Below are 19,508 nucleotides of genomic sequence, written 5' to 3'. Positions count from 1 at the left end.
CCTCCCCTACCCAGTCTAATATTTGCCATGATGTTATATGATGACTACCCCTTTAAAGAGGTATTCCTGCTAGATTGCATAAGAAAAATAATAGACATTGTGTTTCAGTTCCATACGAATTACATGATCACTGCTTACTGTCAGTGAATAGAAATGTTCCTGTTTGTTACAGGTCAGTTAGTGTATCAGAGCTTTCTCCTCAGCCGTGCAGCTGAATCTGGTGGACATGATCAGGATGGGTTTTCAGGCCAGTTCCATTCACAGAATGCAAGCAGAGATCTCAAATATTATGATATGCAGTTTTGGAGTTTCCCTTTATAGACGGTGATCTGTTACCAGTGGACAGTAATAGATGTGGGACCGGCCCGGCTCCTCGCTGCGTACAGGCGCCTCTGGTCCAGTCCTCTGGGGGTCAGACACATCGCCACATGGCCTCCATACTGAAGATGACTTGACAGTCTGTTTATGTAACCAGGCATCTGAGATTAGTCTTAAGCGCATTCCTCTTCTGCCCCCTCATCCCGTCCCTGTCGGGGGGGCCCCCCCTCATCCCGTCCCTGTCGGGGGGGCCCCCCCTCATCCCGTCCCTGTCGGGGGGGCCCCCCCTCATCCCGTCCCTGTCGGGGGGGCCCCCCCTCATCCCGTCCCTGTCGGGGGGGCCCCCCCTCATCCCGTCCCTGTCGGGGGGGCCCCCCCTCATCCCGTCCCTGTCGGGGGGGCCCCCCCTCATCCCGTCCCTGTCGGGGGGGCCCCCCCCTCATCCCGTCCCTGTCGGGGGGGCCCCCCCCTCATCCCGTCCCTGTCGGGGGGGCCCCCCCCTCATCCCGTCCCTGTCGGGGGGGCCCCCCCCTCATCCGCACTGAGATCCCCGGCCTGAGTGCAGCCCGAGCAGTTTACACAAAGAGCAATCGAGCAAGATGTCATTAAGGCTTACAATCTGTCCCCCCTCCAAAACTCTGAGCAGCCGCGAATCCCCCGTTCCGCTAATCCAAACACCGCGCCGTGTCTAAGAGGCTCAGAGCAATCGCTGAAGACGTCTCGCTGCCGGTTCTCCACCATCTGCAGACCTTGAGGTTTGAGTCGATGACAAGGTTGCTTCTTGGGTGCTGGAGATGGTCGTGGTTTCCAGCGTGGCTTATTGGGATTCCGGAATAAAGCCGCCTGGCGTCGTGTTCACTCCACTCATCCTCCTTCTAAGTTAATGGCAAATGCTGTGCGGTTTGTGTGGAGCACCGTCTGGCAACCTTTTACGAGTTCCAGCAAAGGTGCAAACAGCTAAGATGCTGCAATGTCGTTTGTTGCAAAAGTTGAGGGTGAGGAGTTTTATCAGGAGGGAATAGTAAGTATCCAGTGACTTTCAAGATTCCATTCTGTTTAGTTCCACCGTCTGGCAACTTTAACGAGTCACAACAAAGTGGCAAGAAGTTCAGATGTAGTGCAATTTGTTGAACAATTTAAAAAATGGTAGCAAGAGTGAATGGCAAATATCCAGCGACTGTCAGGTGTGCATTTAGTGGACTACCCACCGTCTGGCGACTTTATCGAGTCACTGCAAAGTTGGAGGCAGCTCGGATGTTCTAGTGTAATTTTGTTGCCCCACTTGAGAAATTGGAACTGGAGAGAATGACAAATATCCAGTTACCGTCAAGTTTACATTTACTGGAGTACCACCATGTGGCAACTTTAACAAATGACAGCAAAGTTGCAGATGTTCTAGTGCAGGGATGCGGCCCTCCAGCTGTTGCAAAACTGCAACTCTCCTGCCCTAATAGCTGTTGGCTGTCCAAGCATACTGGGAGTTGTAGTTTTGCAACAGCTGGAGGGCCGCAGGTTGGGCATCCCTGTTAGTGTGTTTGTTGTACAAAGTAAGTTGTTTAACATGTTCAGGAATTTTAACAGGCGTGAATAGCAAACATCCGGTGACTCTCAGGCTTGCATCTACTGGAGTACCACCATCTGGCAACATTAACTGCAGAGTTGCAAGCAGTTAGTTGAAGTTGCTGTAGTGTCACATTTTGCAGAGGATATTCCATACATAGATGCATCATGACCAGAGGCAAAATGCTGCTCAGGTCTGGCGCGAAACACCTTGGAAAGTTCTTTATTCTTTACTATAATAAAACAGTGCGCTCTTTACATTTTCCCCTTGTTTCCACCCAAGATAAGCGGCGCCGCTAGTTTCCTCAGACTGTGGACTCTTCTGTTCGCGACATTTCTTCTCTAGGCTTCATCGCCTGCTGACTGTCAGTTTGCAAAAATGCAATGTATATAAATTGCTGACATGATTTCCTCTCTCGTCAGACCCATCTATGTCTCCACGGTGAGGCCGCAGTCCAAGCACATCGTCGTCATCTTGGACCACGGGGCATCGACCACAGAGACGCAGCTGCAGATCGCCAAGGACGCCGCACACGTCATCCTGAACTCGATCGACGAACACGATAAGGTGACTGTCTAGAATAGTGTATTCTAACGGCATGATCTCTGCTTGCTGTCAGTGAATGGGAACAATGAGTTACGCAGGAGGGATATTTTTGATTAGGGCCAATAATTAATGACCATGTGCATTGATGGGGGGAGGGGTGAATTGAGTTTGTGTGGCCCTTAGGTGTACCACCACCTTCAACCCTTTCTTAGCCTGGTCATTAGATGTAAGAGGATTTAACTTTTACAGAATTCAATCTCCAGCCATGTACTGTGCATGCTCTAGAGGCGCCGCCGCTTGACTTCAGGGTCAGGAGAAAGTTTGTCTTCACAGCCAGGCCCTGTCAGTTAAAGCGGTGGGGTGTAGCCAAGAAAGAAGATGAGCTGAGGCTCATTTTGAGCAGAATTCACACTGCACCACCTAGTGGAACCTGTAAGTAATGACGTGCGGGTGCAGAAGCCTCCCCAGAAGATTCCTGCGCGAGGCTCAGTCTAATTGAGTGGCAGAAGCGTGGAGATGGGAAACGCGTTTTAGTGATTTTGGGATTGCAGTCAAGTAAAATGTTTGGAGATAATTTCAGTCCTTGGCAGCGGAGCAGAGAGCGCGGCGCACATCTGCGGCCTCAATCTGTCCTAGAAATAGTCGGGAGAGTCTCCGGGAATGCTCCTCTGGACACTTGGGTGTGAAGAGGAATCTCGGTGCAGACAAATGTTTTCACAAGGTCAGCCGTGCGGCCGCAGCTTTCCGTCCTGGACACATGGGAATCTTCTCTCTTCCAGATTTCAGTCCTGACCGTGGCCGACGTGGTGAGAACATGCTCCCTGGACCAGTGCTACAAGACGTTCCTGTCCCCGGCCACCAGCGAGACCAAGAGGGAGATGGCCAGCTTTGTGGGCAGCGTCAAGTCCTCTGACGGCCCCACGCAGCACGCCCTCGGCTTCCAGAAGGCGTTCCAGCTGATAAGGAATACCAATAACGGCACCAGAATCCAACCAAGTAAGACTATCCGACATACATGTGACGCTTGTGAAACTACAACTCCCAGCATGCTCCCCAGTAGCCCTTCTTGGTAGTAAACTTCTGTTCTAGTAAACACGGCTGCTTTCTTCAAACACAACTCCAGTCCAGTCATTGTGTCTGGTGTCGCAGCTCAGCTTCTGGACATGAATGGAGCCGAGCTGCAGTACCGCACACTACCTGTGGGCAGGTGTGGCGCTCTTCTTGGAAGAAAGCATCTGTGTTTTGCAAATCCTTGGTAGCTCCTTTATTCTTTTTGTATGTGATTCTAATATGGTAGGTTTCAGAAGGTGGTGGCTGTATGGAGAGGCCCCGGCTCTCAGTGAGCACTTAGGCCTCTTCCTAGGTCATGTGATGTCACTTTCATGGCCTAGGTGCAGATCAGCCCCATACAAGTCAATGGGGTCGAACTACAATACCAAGCAAAGCCACCATACAATGGACGGTGCTGTGCTCGGTAAGCAGCAGTGGCCGCCTCAAACAGCTGATGGGCGGGGGTGCCGTGAGTAGGACCCCCACCCGCCAGTCTCATATTGATGACCTATTGTAAGCTCCCACATTTAGGGTCCATTCACACGTCCGCTAAATGGGTCCGCATCCGTTCCGCAATTTTGCCAAACAGGTGCGGACCCATTCATTTTCAATGGGGCCGGAATGTGCCGTCTGCATTTGTGTTCCGCAAAAAATAGAACATGTCCTATTCTTGTCCGCAATTGCGGACAAAAAAGGCGTTTTCTGTGAGAGTGCCGGCGATGTGCGGTCAGCAAAATGCGGAAACGCACATTGCCGCTGTCTGTGTTTTGTGGATCTGCAAAACACATACTGACGTGTGAATGGACCCTTAGGGCGTGTTCAAAGATGGCTGCTGGTACGCTCTAGGTTTTCCGCTGTGGAATTGCGGGAGAAAACTACCGGCAAAAGTGGATGAGATGTTTGCAAATTCTTTCCCCAAAAATCTGCATTGGAAATTGACTTGCGTTACAAATTTCAATTCTTCCGTAATTTATTTAGCAGATTTCCCCCAAATTTTGCAATGCATAGGTGAAATCGACAATGAAATTCGCATGTAACACGTGTCTGTTTTGTCGCAGAATGGCAGGGTCCGCCGCCTCCTGTGGCCATGCCCTTACAGGGGTGTTCTAGTTAGATGAAGTCATAGGATAATTATTAGATCACTGAGGCCCAGAACAACGTACCCCGAAATGAATGGAACAGTGGGTTGAGCATGCCCACTGCTGCTCCATTCCGTGGACTGAAGGGCATGGCCATACAGCGCTCATCTAGATATTCCAGTTCTATAGAGAATGAATGGAGAGGCATTCCGGTCTCGTCCTTGATGGTGGTGCCAGCAGTCAGACCCCCTCCGATAGAATAGTTAACACCCTATTGTGAGATGGCGGATAACTTCATCTAACCAGAATACTACCTTAAATGCCTCATACTGGGTGGCTCACGAAAAAGTTGCCCGCCTTCAGCGATAGTATAACAAGATGAACGAGCAAGTGGGTTGTTTATTTTTTAATTACCCATAAGTCGCAGAAGATGCAGAACGTGGTCCCCGCTCAGGTCTCTGCCTCTCTGGGCAGTTCGGGTTATGTCGGCTGATATGGCTCGTCACGCTGCGGATGGTGTTTGTGATGTTCTCCTTGAGTTCCTCCAGGGGACGTGGATTGTTGGAGGACACTTTTAGGTTTAAATTTCCCCACAGATAAAAATCGCATGTGGACAAGTCTGGGGAACGTGGCGGTTATAACACAGTTCGCTCCTCCGTAATAAACCCGTGCAGTGAGTCCCATGAGGTGCGGACTGTTGGAAAAAGCAGGACATTGTTTCTTCTGCAGGATCACAAGCAGTTATCAGCCGACCTGCCCAAAGATGCAGAGTCCTGAACGGGGACCACTTGTAGCATCATTTGTGACTTGTGGGTGATCTTGTCATACTACTACTTTTTCGTGGTTCACCCTGTACAACTGGTTGGCTGCCAGTATAATGTGCCGGCATGGAGAGAAGTGTCCAGTGGGCGGCTCCGTCCTGTCGTCATACGGGAAGGAACGCAGGGAAGAATTACAATATTATCTGTTTTCTCTTATTTTTCACTCTTTATAATCCTCCCGATTTCTCCACGCTGACGTTCCTATTTGGCTCCTATTGCGCTCCTGTATAACAATGCCTCTCTTTAATGAGAGCACCAGGTAGGAATCCAAATGTTTGCAGAAGAAAACGTCTTCACACAATGCAGTGCGCCAGCCTTTCATCCTGTGCCAGCGCCGGGCGGACGGGCTCTATTTACCCTCCTCGTAGAGGGCAGCTGTAATTGCCAGGATTTGCAGTTTGTAAACTCAGTGTCAGTTTTAGCAAATCTAAAACGGATTAATTGCACGGAGTTATGACTTTTCCCAAGAACGTGCAGAAGATTCCACCTGTGAAGAGAAGATGCGTCCGGTCATAGGAAGCTTGTAGGTCCTCGGATTCTGATTGACTTCCTGATTTAAGTTGCTTGCATTTGACCCGCACCTCCTGTGTTATACGTGTGTTACTTTTTCATTATTTATGCATGTATATAGCGGTGTACTGCTTCAGCTATTGTGTTTAGTTTAAGACCCCTGAGGAAGCTGCTGTCCACCAGTGATACACGTGGGGCAGACAATGTGCACGTCCGGCCACCTTTATTATGTTGTCTGTTATTTGTCTTTGGTATTGGATATCATGTGCGCCATTTCACTGGATTATACCTTTCTATTTGTGCTATTGAGAATTAGGGGTGCACATATGTAGAGACGAATGTGGGGTCCCTCATAGGGCTGTGGCTATAATTTGTTACATTTTATATCCTTGGGAATCTGCTGCTTTTTGATATGGTCCTTCGTTTCTTTTGCATACTTCGTTTTCTGATTGACAGACGCACTCATTGGAGACTTGGGCTACTTTCACACTGGCGTTTCTGGGTCTGCTTGTGAGATCTGTTTCAGGGATCTCACAAGCGGCCCGAAACGGATCAGTTAAGCCCCAATGCATTCTGAATGGATAAGGATCCGTTCAAAATGCATCAGTTTGGTGTCCGTTACGTTTTTTAGATGGTCACTAAAACACAGCTTGCCGCGTTTTTGTGACCATCTGACGATGCTGAGCCTAACGGATCCGTCTAGACTTACAATGTAAGGCTACTTTCACACTTGCGTTCGGAGCGGATCCGTCTGGTATCTGCACAGACGGATCCGCTTCTATAATGCAAACAATGGTATCCGTTCAGAACGGATCCGTCTGCATTATATTTCAGAAAAAAGTCTAAGTCCAATTTGCAGTCAGACGGATCCGTCCAGACTTTACATTGAAAGTCAATGGGGGACGGATCACCATATTGTGTCAACGTCAAACAAATCCGTCCCCATTGACTTACATTGTCCGCCTGCTGAGCAGAACGGAGGCCAAACGGAGCCATACTAATGCATTCTGAGCGGATACTTAGCCACTCAGAATGCATTGGGGCTGTACGGATCCGTTTGGGGGCCGCTTGTGAGAGCCTTCAAACGGAACTCACAAGCGGAACCCCGAACGCAAGTGTGAAAGTAGCCTAAGTCGATGGGGACGGGTCCGTTTTCAGTGACACAATATGGTGCAATTGAAAATGGATTCGTCCCCCATTGACTTTCAATGTAAGTCAAGACGGATCCGTTTTGACTTAGACTTTTCTTTTGAATGAATAATGCAAACGGATCCGTTATTAACGGATACAAGCTTTCGCATTATTGGTGCGCATCCGTCTGTGCATTTACAAGACTGATCCGCACAAAACGCGAGAGTGAAAGTAGCCTTAGACTTTCCTGTGACTTATAACTCGCCTCAGATGATGGCTGCTGATCAATCCTTACTTTTGTACTTACTCAGTAATATAGCAGTTATATTCTTCTACATATGAGCAGTATTATAGTAGTTATAGGCCGAATGCACACGGCCCTGTTCCGCGGCCGTGAACGGTCCGTAATATGCCGGCCTGGGTTCCTGCTGACAGCAAGAGCGCACGGCGTCATTGGTTGCTATGACGCCGTACGCTTCATGTTGCCGCTGCACTACAGTAATACACTCGTATGATCTATACGAGTGTATTACTGTAGTGCGGCGGCATGAAGCGGAACAGGGCCGTGTGCATTCGGCCATATTCTTCTACATATGAGCAGTATTATAGTAGTTATATTCTTGTACATAGGAGGCAGTATTATAGTAATTATATTCTTGTACATAGGGGCAGTATTATAGTAGTTATATTGTTGTACATAGGGGCAGTATTATAGTAGTTATATTGTTGTACACAGGAGCAGTATTATAGTAGTTATATTCTTGTACATAGTAGGCAGTATTATAGTAGTTATATTCTTGTACATAGGAGGCAGTATTATAGTAGTTATATTCTTGTACATAGGAGCAGTATTATAGTAGTTATATTCCTGTACATAGGAGCAGTATTATAGTAGTTATATTCTTGTACATAGGAGCAGTATTATAGTAGTTATATTCTTGTACATAGGAGCAGTATTATAGTAGTTATATTCCTGTACATAGGAGCAGTATTATAGTAGTTATATTCTTGTACATAGGGGGCAGTATTATAGTAATTATATTCTTGTACATAGGAGGCAGTATTATAGTAGTTATATTCTTGTACATAGGAGCAGTATTATAGTAGTTATATTCTTGTACATAGGAGCAGTATTATAGTAGTTATATTCTTGTACATAGGAGGCAGTATTATAGTAGTTATATTCTTGTACATAGGAGCAGTATTATAGTAGTTATATTCTTGTACACAGGAGGCAGTATTATAGTAGTTATATTCTTGTACATAGGAGGCAGTATTATAGTAGTTATATTCTTGTACATAGGAGGCAGTATTATAGTAGTTATATTCTTGTACATAGGAGCAGTATTATAGTAGTTATATTCCTGTACATAGGAGCAGTATTATAGTAATTATATTCTTGTACATAGGGGCAGTATTATAGTAGTTATATTCTTGTACATAGGAGGCAGTATTATAGTAGTTATATTCTTGTACACAGGAGCAGTATTATAGTAGTTATATTCTTGTACATAGGAGGCAGTATTATAGTAGTTATATTCTTGTACATAGGAGGCAGTATTATAGTAGTTATATTCTTGCACATAGGAGGCATAGGAGGCAGTATTATAGTAGTTATATTCTTGTACATAGAAGGCAGTATTATAGTAGTTATATTCTTGTACATAGGAGGCAGTATTATAGTAGTTATATTCTTGTACATAGGCAGTATAACTACTATAATACTGCCTCCTATGTACAAGAATATAACTATTATAATACTGCCTCCTATGTACAAGAATATTATAGTAGTTATATTCGTGTACATAGGAGCAGTATTATAGTAGTTATATTCTTGTACATAGGAGGCAGTATTATAGTAGTTATATTCTTGTACATAGGAGCAGTATTATAGCAGTTATATTCTTGTACATAGGAGCAGTATTATAGTAGTTATATTCTTGTACATAGGAGGCAGTATTATAGTAGTTATATTGTTGTACACAGGAGCAGTATTATAGTAGTTATATTCTTGTACATAGGAGCAGTATTATAGTAGTTATATTCCTGTACATAGGAGCAGTATTATAGTAGTTATATTCTTGTACATAGGAGGCAGTATTATAGTAATTATATTCTTGTACACAGGAGCAGTATTATAGTAGTTATATTCTTGTACATAGGAGGCAGTATTATAGTAGTTATATTCTTGTACATAGGAGGCAGTATTATAGTAGTTATATTCTTGTACATAGGAGGCAGTATTATAGTAGTTATATTCTTGTACATAGGAGCAGTATTATAGTAGTTATATTCCTGTACATAGGAGCAGTATTATAGTAATTATATTCTTGTACATAGGGGCAGTATTATAGTAGTTATATTCTTGTACATAGGAGGCAGTATTATAGTAGTTATATTCTTGTACACAGGAGCAGTATTATAGTAGTTATATTCTTGTACATAGGAGGCAGTATTATAGTAGTTATATTCTTGTACATAGGAGGCAGTATTATAGTAGTTATATTCTTGCACATAGGAGGCAGTATTATAGTAGTTATATTCTTGTACATAGAAGGCAGTATTATAGTAGTTATATTCTTGTACATAGGAGGCAGTATTATAGTAGTTATATTCTTGTACATAGGAGGCAGTATAACTACTATAATACTGCCTCCTATGTACAAGAATATAACTATTATAATACTGCCTCCTATGTACAAGAATATTATAGTAGTTATATTCTTGTACATAGGAGCAGTATTATAGTAGTTATATTCTTGTACATAGGAGGCAGTATTATAGTAGTTATATTCTTGTACATAGGAGGCAGTATTATAGTAGTTATATTCTTGTACATAGGAGGCAGTATTATAGTAGTTATATTCTTGTACATAGGAGGCAGTATTATAGTAGTTATATTCTTGTACATAGGCAGTATTATAGTAGTTATATTCTTGTACATAGGAGGCAGTATTATAGTAGTTATATTCTTGTACATAGGGAGCAGTATTATAGTAGTTATATTCTTGTACATAGGGAGCAGTATTATAGTAGTTATATTCTTGTACATAGGGAGCAGTATTATAGTAGTTATATTCTTGTACATAGGAGCAGTATTATAGCAGTTATATTCTTGTACATAGGAGCAGTATTATAGTAGTTATATTCTTGTACATAGGAGGCAGTATTATAGTAGTTATATTCTTGTACATAGGAGGCAGTATATATATATATTCTTGTACAAGAATATATATTATATATTCATGTACAAGTATTATAGTAGTTATATTCTTGTACATAGGAGCAGTATTATAGTAGTTATATTCTTGTACATAGGAGCAGTATTATAGTAGTTATATTCTTGTACATAGGAGCAGTATTATAGTAGTTATATTCTTGTACATAGGAGCAGTATTATAGTAGTTATATTCTTGTACATAGGAGCAGTATTATAGTAGTTATTTCTTGTACATAGGAGCAGTATTATAGTAGTTATATTTTGTACATAGGCAGTATTATAGTAGTTATATTCTTGTACATAGGAGCAGTATTATAGTAGTTATATTCTTGTACATAGGAGCAGTATTATAGTAGTTATATTCTTGTACATAGGAGCAGTATTATAAGTTATATTCTTGTACATAGGAGCAGTATTATAGTAGTTATATTCTTGTACATAGGAGGCAGTATTATAGTAGTTATATTCTTGTACATAGGAGCAGTATTATAGTAGTTATATTCTTGTACATAGGAGGCAGTATTATAGTAGTTATATTCTTGTACATAGGAGGCAGTATTATAGTAGTTATATTCTTGTACATAGGAGGCAGTATTATAGTAGTTATATTCTTGTACATAGGAGGCAGTATTATAGTAGTTATTTTCTTGTACATAGGAGGCAGTATTATAGTAGTTATATTCTTGTACATAGGAGGCAGTATTATAGTAGTTATATTCTTGTACATAGGAGGCAGTATTATAGTAGTTATATTCTTGTACATAGAAGGCAGTATTATAGTAGTTATATTCTTGTACATAGGAGGCAGTATTATAGTAGTTATATTCTTGTACATAGGAGGCAGTATAACTACTATAATACTGCCTCCTATGTACAAGAATATAACTATTATAATACTGCCTCCTATGTACAAGAATATTATAGTAGTTATATTCTTGTACATAGGAGCAGTATTATAGTAGTTATATTCTTGTACATAGGAGGCAGTATTATAGTAGTTATATTCTTGTACATAGGAGGCAGTATTATAGTAGTTATATTCTTGTACATAGGAGGCAGTATTATAGTAGTTATATTCTTGTACATAGGAGGCAGTATTATAGTAGTTATATTCTTGTACATAGGAGGCAGTATTATAGTAGTTATATTCTTGTACATAGGAGGCAGTATTATAGTAGTTATATTTTTGTACATAGGAGGCAGTATTATAGTAGTTATATTCTTGTACATAGGGAGCAGTATTATAGTAGTTATATTCTTGTACATAGGAGGCAGTATTATAGTAGTTATATTCTTGTACATAGGAGGCAGTATTATAGTAGTTATATTCTTGTACATAGGAGGCAGTATTATAGTAGTTATATTCCTTGGTTTTGTGAGATGATTTGTTCTCAAAATAGTTGCGCAGTGATGTTGCCTTTACTTTAAGGGAAAATAGTTTATGTAAGAATCGGATTTTGGAGACACTGAGGAAAGTCTCTGGTTTCTGGTAGATATAAACCACAGCTACAAAACTCACCAATATGATATTACCCCTAAACTAGTCCCTAATGTATGAACCCGAAACCGCTCGTTCTCCTAATAATGGAGCAGATGTTTATTACTTGAAATACATTATATTTATGTGACTCCAGATGCTCCCCATTGGGTTTGTAATAAAACCTCACAATAAAGCAATGTGCATGTTACAGGCCAACTATACAATACAGACAATGCCGGGACTGTTTGTAGGCTGCCTATAAAACAGATATTGTGTGATATCCGGCTGTGTTACATATCACCATTGCCCCTACATATCCTTATCGGGTGTGGTGATCGGCCTAATTTTTTGCATATGTCTGTATTATATGTATTTAGTGTATATCTGTGTTTTGGAGCCCTTGTTGCACCCTCTCATGTTACCAACCAGAACGGATGTTGCATGCAGCGCTTCTATTGTTCTTAGGGCAGATCTATTTTTTGCAGCATCCTGCATTTCAACTTCGTTTCGCAAATTATACTGAAAGCAGCATCCCGACAACCATTTTATTATCCCATTTTCATCCCCTATTACTTAAGGACTGAAAAAATTAATTTTGCCAGAGGTTTTCTAGAAAATATAAGCTTTGTTGTGATTGGTGGATGTTTAGGATAAATGCACAGCACGGGTGAAACGAAACGTTCTGTTACATTGTGTCAATTTTGCAATGATGTTTTTTTTTTTGTTTTTTTCTATCTTGTTTTTATTCTTTTTGGGGTTATTTAAGAAATCCACCAATCTGTGTGATCACGTTGTGAGGCTCATTCTCTGTCTTCTTCTTTCCCAGATACTGACTTGGTGATTATCTATTTATCCGCTGGAATCACCTCAAAGGATTCCTCCGAAGATGATAAGAAGTCCACACTGAGAGTCATTAACGAAGAGAACAGTCCGCTGAACAATTCGGTCATGATCCTTACTTATGCCATTATGAACGGTGAGACTGCGCGGCCATTGTTACTGTGGTGGTGGAGGGGTGAAGGCCAGTGCTCCTACAGTGCCAGGGGTTAAAGGGAAGCTTAGATCTTGCTATATATTGCAATATATGGATTGGATATGCTCTAAATGATCTTATTGGTGGAAGTCTATCTTTTTGGGCGCTACTGATTCCAAGAACGGTGGTCTATACAGAGCTGTGGAGTCGAAGTCATGAAGTCAGGTTCAGTAAATATATATAGACTCCAGCTTAACACATTTCTGTTAGTAAGATTGTGTAATTAATTTATTAACTTTCATAAGAATTTAGAAAAGCCAGCAACAAAAACCACGACAAGCAGGGTGTTCTAGAGGTGATAGAAAATCAGTTCTCTCCTCTCCTGTGTTCTTTCCTGTCCTTATACAATAAACAGTGACAAGCAGGGCGTTCTAGAGGTGAAAGATAATCAGTTCTCACCTCTCCTGTCTTCTCCCGTACTTTTACTATACACAGTGATATGCAGGGTGTTCTAGTGGTGATTATCAGTTCTCGCCTCTTCTGTGTTCTCTTCTGTCCTTATACTATAAACGGTGACAAGCAGGGTTTTCTAGTGGTGATAGATAATCAGTTCTCACCTCTCCTGTGTTCTTTCCTGTCCTTATACTATAAAAAGTGACAAGCAGGGCGTTCTAGAGGTGATAGATAATCAGTTCTCACCTCTCCTGTCTTCTCTTCTGTCCTAATACTATAAACAGTGATAAACAGGGTGTTCTAGGGGTGATAGATAATCAGTTCTCACCTACCCACACCCTGCCTCTGCTATGGAAAGATTCCTACTTACCGGCTCACTGACGCTGCAGTCCTGTGCGCTGGCTCCTGTGTATCTTTCTTCTTGTCCGGCTTCAGTGGTGGTGTGTCTCTTGTGGATGATCATGCCGGAGAGGAAGTAAACAAGTCTTGGACCAGAAGATGAACACACCGGAGCCAGCTCAATGAACCGGATCTGTGGATAGTGATACTTTCCATAGCGGGGACCTGTGAAAAATTATTTATTCCCAGACAATACTTTTTTTTTTCTTCCTAGCAAGCGCAACTTGCACACGATTCTCTGCATTTCCAGGACGTACATATAGAGCTTGCCTAAGTTTTTCTGAAGACAAGTTCATAGGTTTCTGACAATTATTCAGTGTATAACACTGTCTTCTGGTTATTAAATGAACATTGCATTACAGATTTACTTACAGGCATTTAAAAAATTTCAGGAATTTCAGAAATCGTGTCCCAATAAATATGATTTATGTTCTATCCAAGTCTTCTGATTACTTACATGATGGTGAGAGGGCCTGATTTTTGCATTTTACTACAGTAAATGTGTTATTAAATTATTGGCCATTTATGAAGGATCTGGAGTCGGAGTGTGATAGAATACAGGCGTCGGAGGCCCCACTTTGGCCCAGTGCAGTGCCCGTTTCATTGCCCTTTTTTTTTTTTTTTTTTTTACTGACAAGTTCACGCTTTTTTTCCGTGTTAGAGGGAGTGACCGGTCTGAAGGAGTTGGCGTTCCTCCGTGACCTAGCGGAGCAGAATTCAGCAAAATATGGCTTCTCGGACAAGAGCGGACTTCCCATTACCAAGGGGAGCATGATGGTCCTAAATCAGCTCAGCAACCTGGAGACGACGGTGGGGAGGTTTTACACCAACCTTCCTAACCGCATGATTGACGAGGCCGTGTTCAGCCTGCCGTACTCTGACGAGATGGGCGACGGTAAGTCCTAAACATCGCAGTATGGCACTTCTAGATATATGTTCATTTTTCTTAATGGTTGGGCATCATTTCCCAGTTTTCTGAATGCAACCTGCAGTGTAAAGAATGGAAGTTTTCATTCTGGTTTCCAGGAAATTGTGTCATGGTCACTCATTATGGCCTTGGCATCAGACATATTTTTATGCCTATAGATGCTGTCTTTCACACAACTGCCGGTGGTTGCAGTGTATTGGTGTAGGAAGTCCATTAGTCATACCTACCTGCTTTAGAAAATGAGATTCCAAGGAGGGGTACAGACCAGCCTTTATACAAACCCCAGACCCCCCCAATAATCAGACCCAACACCTCTTGTCTACATGTCCCAGACCCCCCACTTTTATATGGACCCCACTGGATACACATCCCACACCAACCAAACCACGTTATACAGATACCAGACCATTATACAAACCCCAGACAACCCCCATAATTAGATCAGCACCACTTTTCTACAAGTCCCAGTCCCTTCATTTTTATATGGACCCCACAGGATACAAACCCCCCTATATACATACCTCAGTCCGCACACTCTTCATATACACACCCCAGACTATACACTCCCATATACAAACCCCAGACCCCACTATATACATACCTCAGTCCAGACACTCTTCATATACACCAGTGGTGTACATAAAGAAGTAAGGGCCCCATAGCAAGGATCAAACCGGGCCCCCGTCTCTCCCGGTTGGCACCTTCTCTGGGCAGCGCATGTTGTCTGTACCCAGTAACGGGTAGACGTGTAGGAACAGACAGGAATGGGTGTCATTTAATAGAGGCTAGAGCACCCGGGAGATATGCGGCTTCTTCCAGGAGAACTCCTCTCCCCCCAGTTTGATTCTCCCAGTATGTCGGGTCTGCACAAGAGTAGCAAAAAGTGTCACTCCAGATCTGATAGCGATCATCTGCGCTGATACATTGTAACAACCTGCAGTTGTGTCCAAGTAGAACACTGTCTCTGAACGTGTTTTCAGCCACCGAATGTAAAGAATAATGATTCCATTTACTGACAGCAAGCAGAGGGTAATTAGAAATTTGCTAAACTTCCCGCTACAAAATGATGGAACTTAAAGCTGGAAAGTTCCTTTTTGGATTTCTGGGTCTTCATTGTACGATAATTGCCATCATTTTTCCCTTCCGGTTCTATGTCACACCTGCGTTCTCTGTGTTTCAGGTCTGATTATGACCGTCAGCAAGCCGTGTTATTTTGGGAACCTTCTCTTGGGAATCGTGGGTGTAGACGTGAACCTCGCGTACATCCTCGAGGACGTTACCTACTACCAAGACTCTCTGGCCTCATATACGTTTCTCATCGATAACAAAGGTATCTTTGTGATCCGCCGCGCAGGATGTGCCACTCCAAATACCACTAGGGTGTCGTAAATGCTCGCGAGGCTCCGCGTCCTGCCTCTTTCCAGACCTGACGTGATCTGCAGAGAATGGCGGGCTGTCCCGACGTCGCCTCCCAACTGCACATTTTGGCCACGAAACAGATAAATATTAAGTGATTCGAGATCAAATAGCACTTGGACCAACCTGCAAGATAAACAAGTCGGCGCCTGTGGTGCCAAGGGGCTTGGCACATGAAATAGGATTTTACAACCTTGGCTGCGAGCGCAGTCAGTCATTGCTGGGAGCGGTACGGGAACATGTGGTTACTTTCTGCGCTCAAATCTAAGACCACTTTTACAGCTGTCAGGCCCGGGTGTTTTTGTTGAACCTTGGCTCGTTTGCAGCAGCAGGTCGATTAGCAATTTGGTTGAGGAGGGGGGGAAAAAAATCACATGTAGTGGTCGGGTTTCCCTGCAGTGCCCCCTCTGGAGAAAGGAAGCATTACACCGTTCCTATTGTAGTCAATGAAGTGTTTGTGTAATTGCAGGGATGCTCAAACTGCGGCCCTCCAGCTGTTGTAAAACTACAACTCCCACCATGCCCTGCTGTAGGCTGATAGCTGTTAGCTGTCCAGGGATGCTGGGACTTGTAGTTTTGGAACAGCTGGAGGGCCGCAGGTTGAGCATCCCTGGCTGTAATGCATGGATGTGCTGGGTCCTCCACAGCGGGAGAAACTCTTTACCGCCACTCTCCAGTCTTATGGTTTGTACATGGGGAACCACGTCTATTAAAAGGGTCTACAGGATAGGCCACCAGTGTCATATTGGTCGGCGTCTGACTTAAACTGTTAAAAGGGCCAGCAGCACTTTCATTGTTGTCCTCCATCAATCTGCCTGCATGTCATCTATTTACCAATGTGTTGCAGCTTCGTCCTATGCACCGGACCAGCACCGCGCTGCGGCATCACCCCGCACTGCTGCAACTAAGTAGGCGACATGCAGGTGGGCGTACCGAGGTAAACAGTGGAGGGGCGCAGCTTTTGCACAGGTGCCCAACTGCGTAAAGTGGCACCCCGCTGATCTGATATTGATGGCCTCTCCTGCCTTTTCACCAGAGCTGGCGCTGCGGGGAAAATGGACCTCTAACCCTCCAAAGGCAGAAGACAGACTGGATATGAATGTAGGGCATCTGTCAGCAGTTTTGGACCTATGACACCGGCTGACCTGGTACATGTGCGCTTGGCAGCTGAAGGCATCTGTGTTGGTCCCATGTTCATATGTGTCCGCATTGCTGAGAAAAGTGATTCTTTATAGCAGGGATGTCAAACTCGTGGCCCTCCAGCTGTTGCAAAACTACAACTCCCATCATGCCTGGGCATACTACAGCTATCAGGGAATGATGGGAGTTGTAGTTTTGCAACATCTGGAGGGCCATGAGTTTGACATCCATGCTTTATAGTATGCAGATGAGAATCTAGGAGCAACGGGGGCGTTACCATTACACCTAGAGGCTCTGCCCTCTCTGCAACTGCTGCGCCCTCTGCACTTTGTTTGACAGGACCGGGCAGGCATTATATCTGTTGTATATGTTCTTATTTAAAGGGGTTCTGCAGTTTTTTTTAAACTGATGATCTATTCTCTGGATAGATCATCAGCATCTAATCGGCGGGGATCCGACACCCGGGACCCCTGCCAATCACCAGGAGCACCGCAGCCTTCTCTCGGTTTCCCACAGGCCCAGTGACGTCACGACTAGTATCAATGGCCTGGGCGAGGCTAAGCTCCATTCAAGTGAACAGAGCTTAGCCGCGCCCACGCCATTGATACTAGTCGTGACGTCACTGGGCCTGCGGTAAACAGCAAGAAGGCCGCAGCGCTACTGCCAGTGCCGCTGCCTTCTCAAACAGCTGATCGGCGGGGGTCCCGGGTGTCGGACCCCCGCCGTTCAGATGCTGATAAGCTATCCAGAGGATAGATCATCAATTTAAAAAAACTGCAGAACCCCTTTAAACATCCATTCAAAATGGCAGAAGCTCCCAATCGTATTTGCACAAATGGCAATTGTAAATATATATTAATGAGAATATTCTCCACTTTCCAATGCTCTTTGGTGTCCCCTTCTGATTAATCTAAAAATGCGAATTGTGAAAGATCCCCAAATACTTAAAGGTCCTTAGAAATACTTTTCCTTTTCCCTGCAAGGTTACACGTTGATGCACCCCTCGCTGACCCGGCCGTACCTGCTGGTGGAGCCTCCGCTGCACACCGATATTATCCACTATGAGAACATCCCCAAGTTTTCATTGGTTCGGCAGAATATTCTCAGGTAAATTTAACTCTTTAATCTGCGGGGTAATAGGTTGTACCCAGTATAGTGTGTGCTGGATGATCATGTCTGGGGTCTGTAAACTTCAGGTTAGTGGGCCCATATACACTAGATGGAAGTCCTACAGATCCGGTTGCTTTCTGAAGGATCAGGCGTGTGGGACGCTTTGTTTCCGCAGAAGATAAGCCTATGGCAGAGGGGTTTGGCAGCAGCTTTTTCCCTCTCCCCATTGAAAATCCATGCACACTTGGCTGATCTGAGCATGCGTGTCTATGGGGGAGTCTGAAGGAATAGCGGTCAGCCCCCCTTACCTTAGATCCCAGACGTCATATAGTCTGCAGATGGTATGGGATCGTCCATGAGAAGTGCATATTGTATTTGGTGTGAATTTTGGACAGATTATATGGAATTTTCTTATGGCACAAACTTGACAAAGGCAAATATGACAAATATATTCCATTACTCCTCGGCAAACATAAAACTGAAGCAATTTCACATGTCCCTGAAGTTACTTTGATGGCCAAGAGTGAGAAATTCTCCATATGCCCGTGTCATGTAGAGACTGAGCGAGAGTCAATAAACACGGAGGTCGGCGGCTTCAAAGCCTCAGCACAAAGTTTTGCTAAAGCTCCTTGTGTTCTTATCTGATCGAGAGCAGAGAAATGGCCAACGTTTTAGTGCTGCAAGTAAGCAATGCTTCAAGGTTAATTCCAATCGCAGGCGACCTTAGCTCCAAAGATGCAGAAATAACAGAAGCATATAAAAAATAATAAACATTTGTGTTCTGAATATTTAGTTGTCAGCACAGGCATGGTCAACCTTCAAGATGATTTGTCCTATGCACTTTGTCATCCCCTTGAGCTACCAAAAGGTAATAAGGAAGGATAAGGGTTCACAAAAGGGCCTCCTATACACTGAAACTGCTATAATACTGCCCCTATGTGCAAAGATATAACTACTAGAATATAACTACTATAATACTGCCCCTATGTGCAAGAATATAACTACTAGAATATAACTACTATAATGCTGCTCCTATGTACAGGAATATAACTACTATAATACTGCTCCTATGTACAAGAATATAACTACTATAATACTGCCTCCTATGTACAAGAATATAACTACTATAATACTGCCTCCTATGTACAAGAATATAACTACTATAATACTGCTCCTATGTACAGGAATATAACTACTATAATACTGCTCCTATGTACAGGAATATAACTACTATAATACTGCTCCTATGTACAAGAATATAACTACTATAATACTGCTCCTATGTACAAGAATATAACTACTATAATACTGCCTCCTATGTACAAGAATAAAACTACTATAATACTGCTCCTATGTACAAGAATATAACTACT

At 43.4% G+C, this 19,508-nt stretch overlaps 1 protein-coding gene across 1 annotated transcript in view; it reads left to right on the top strand.

Annotated features, from left to right (window-relative positions):
- The window catches only part of CACHD1 (cache domain containing 1), a 95,092-nt gene that overhangs the window by 55,540 nt on the left and 20,044 nt on the right, over positions 1-19,508 (top strand). The window contains exons 6-11 of the mRNA XM_044301043.1: positions 2,302-2,446; positions 3,205-3,421; positions 12,543-12,692; positions 14,203-14,436; positions 15,650-15,799; positions 18,009-18,132. Coding sequence (XP_044156978.1) covers positions 2,302-2,446; positions 3,205-3,421; positions 12,543-12,692; positions 14,203-14,436; positions 15,650-15,799; positions 18,009-18,132 — 1,020 coding nt within the window. The remainder of the gene's footprint in view (positions 1-2,301; positions 2,447-3,204; positions 3,422-12,542; positions 12,693-14,202; positions 14,437-15,649; positions 15,800-18,008; positions 18,133-19,508) is intronic.

This window comes from Bufo gargarizans, chromosome 7 (assembly GCF_014858855.1).
Source record: "Bufo gargarizans isolate SCDJY-AF-19 chromosome 7, ASM1485885v1, whole genome shotgun sequence".
NCBI lineage: Eukaryota > Metazoa > Chordata > Amphibia > Anura > Bufonidae > Bufo > Bufo gargarizans.
Note: the sequence above shows the minus strand (reverse complement) of the source record. Positions and strands in the feature narration are given on the sequence as shown.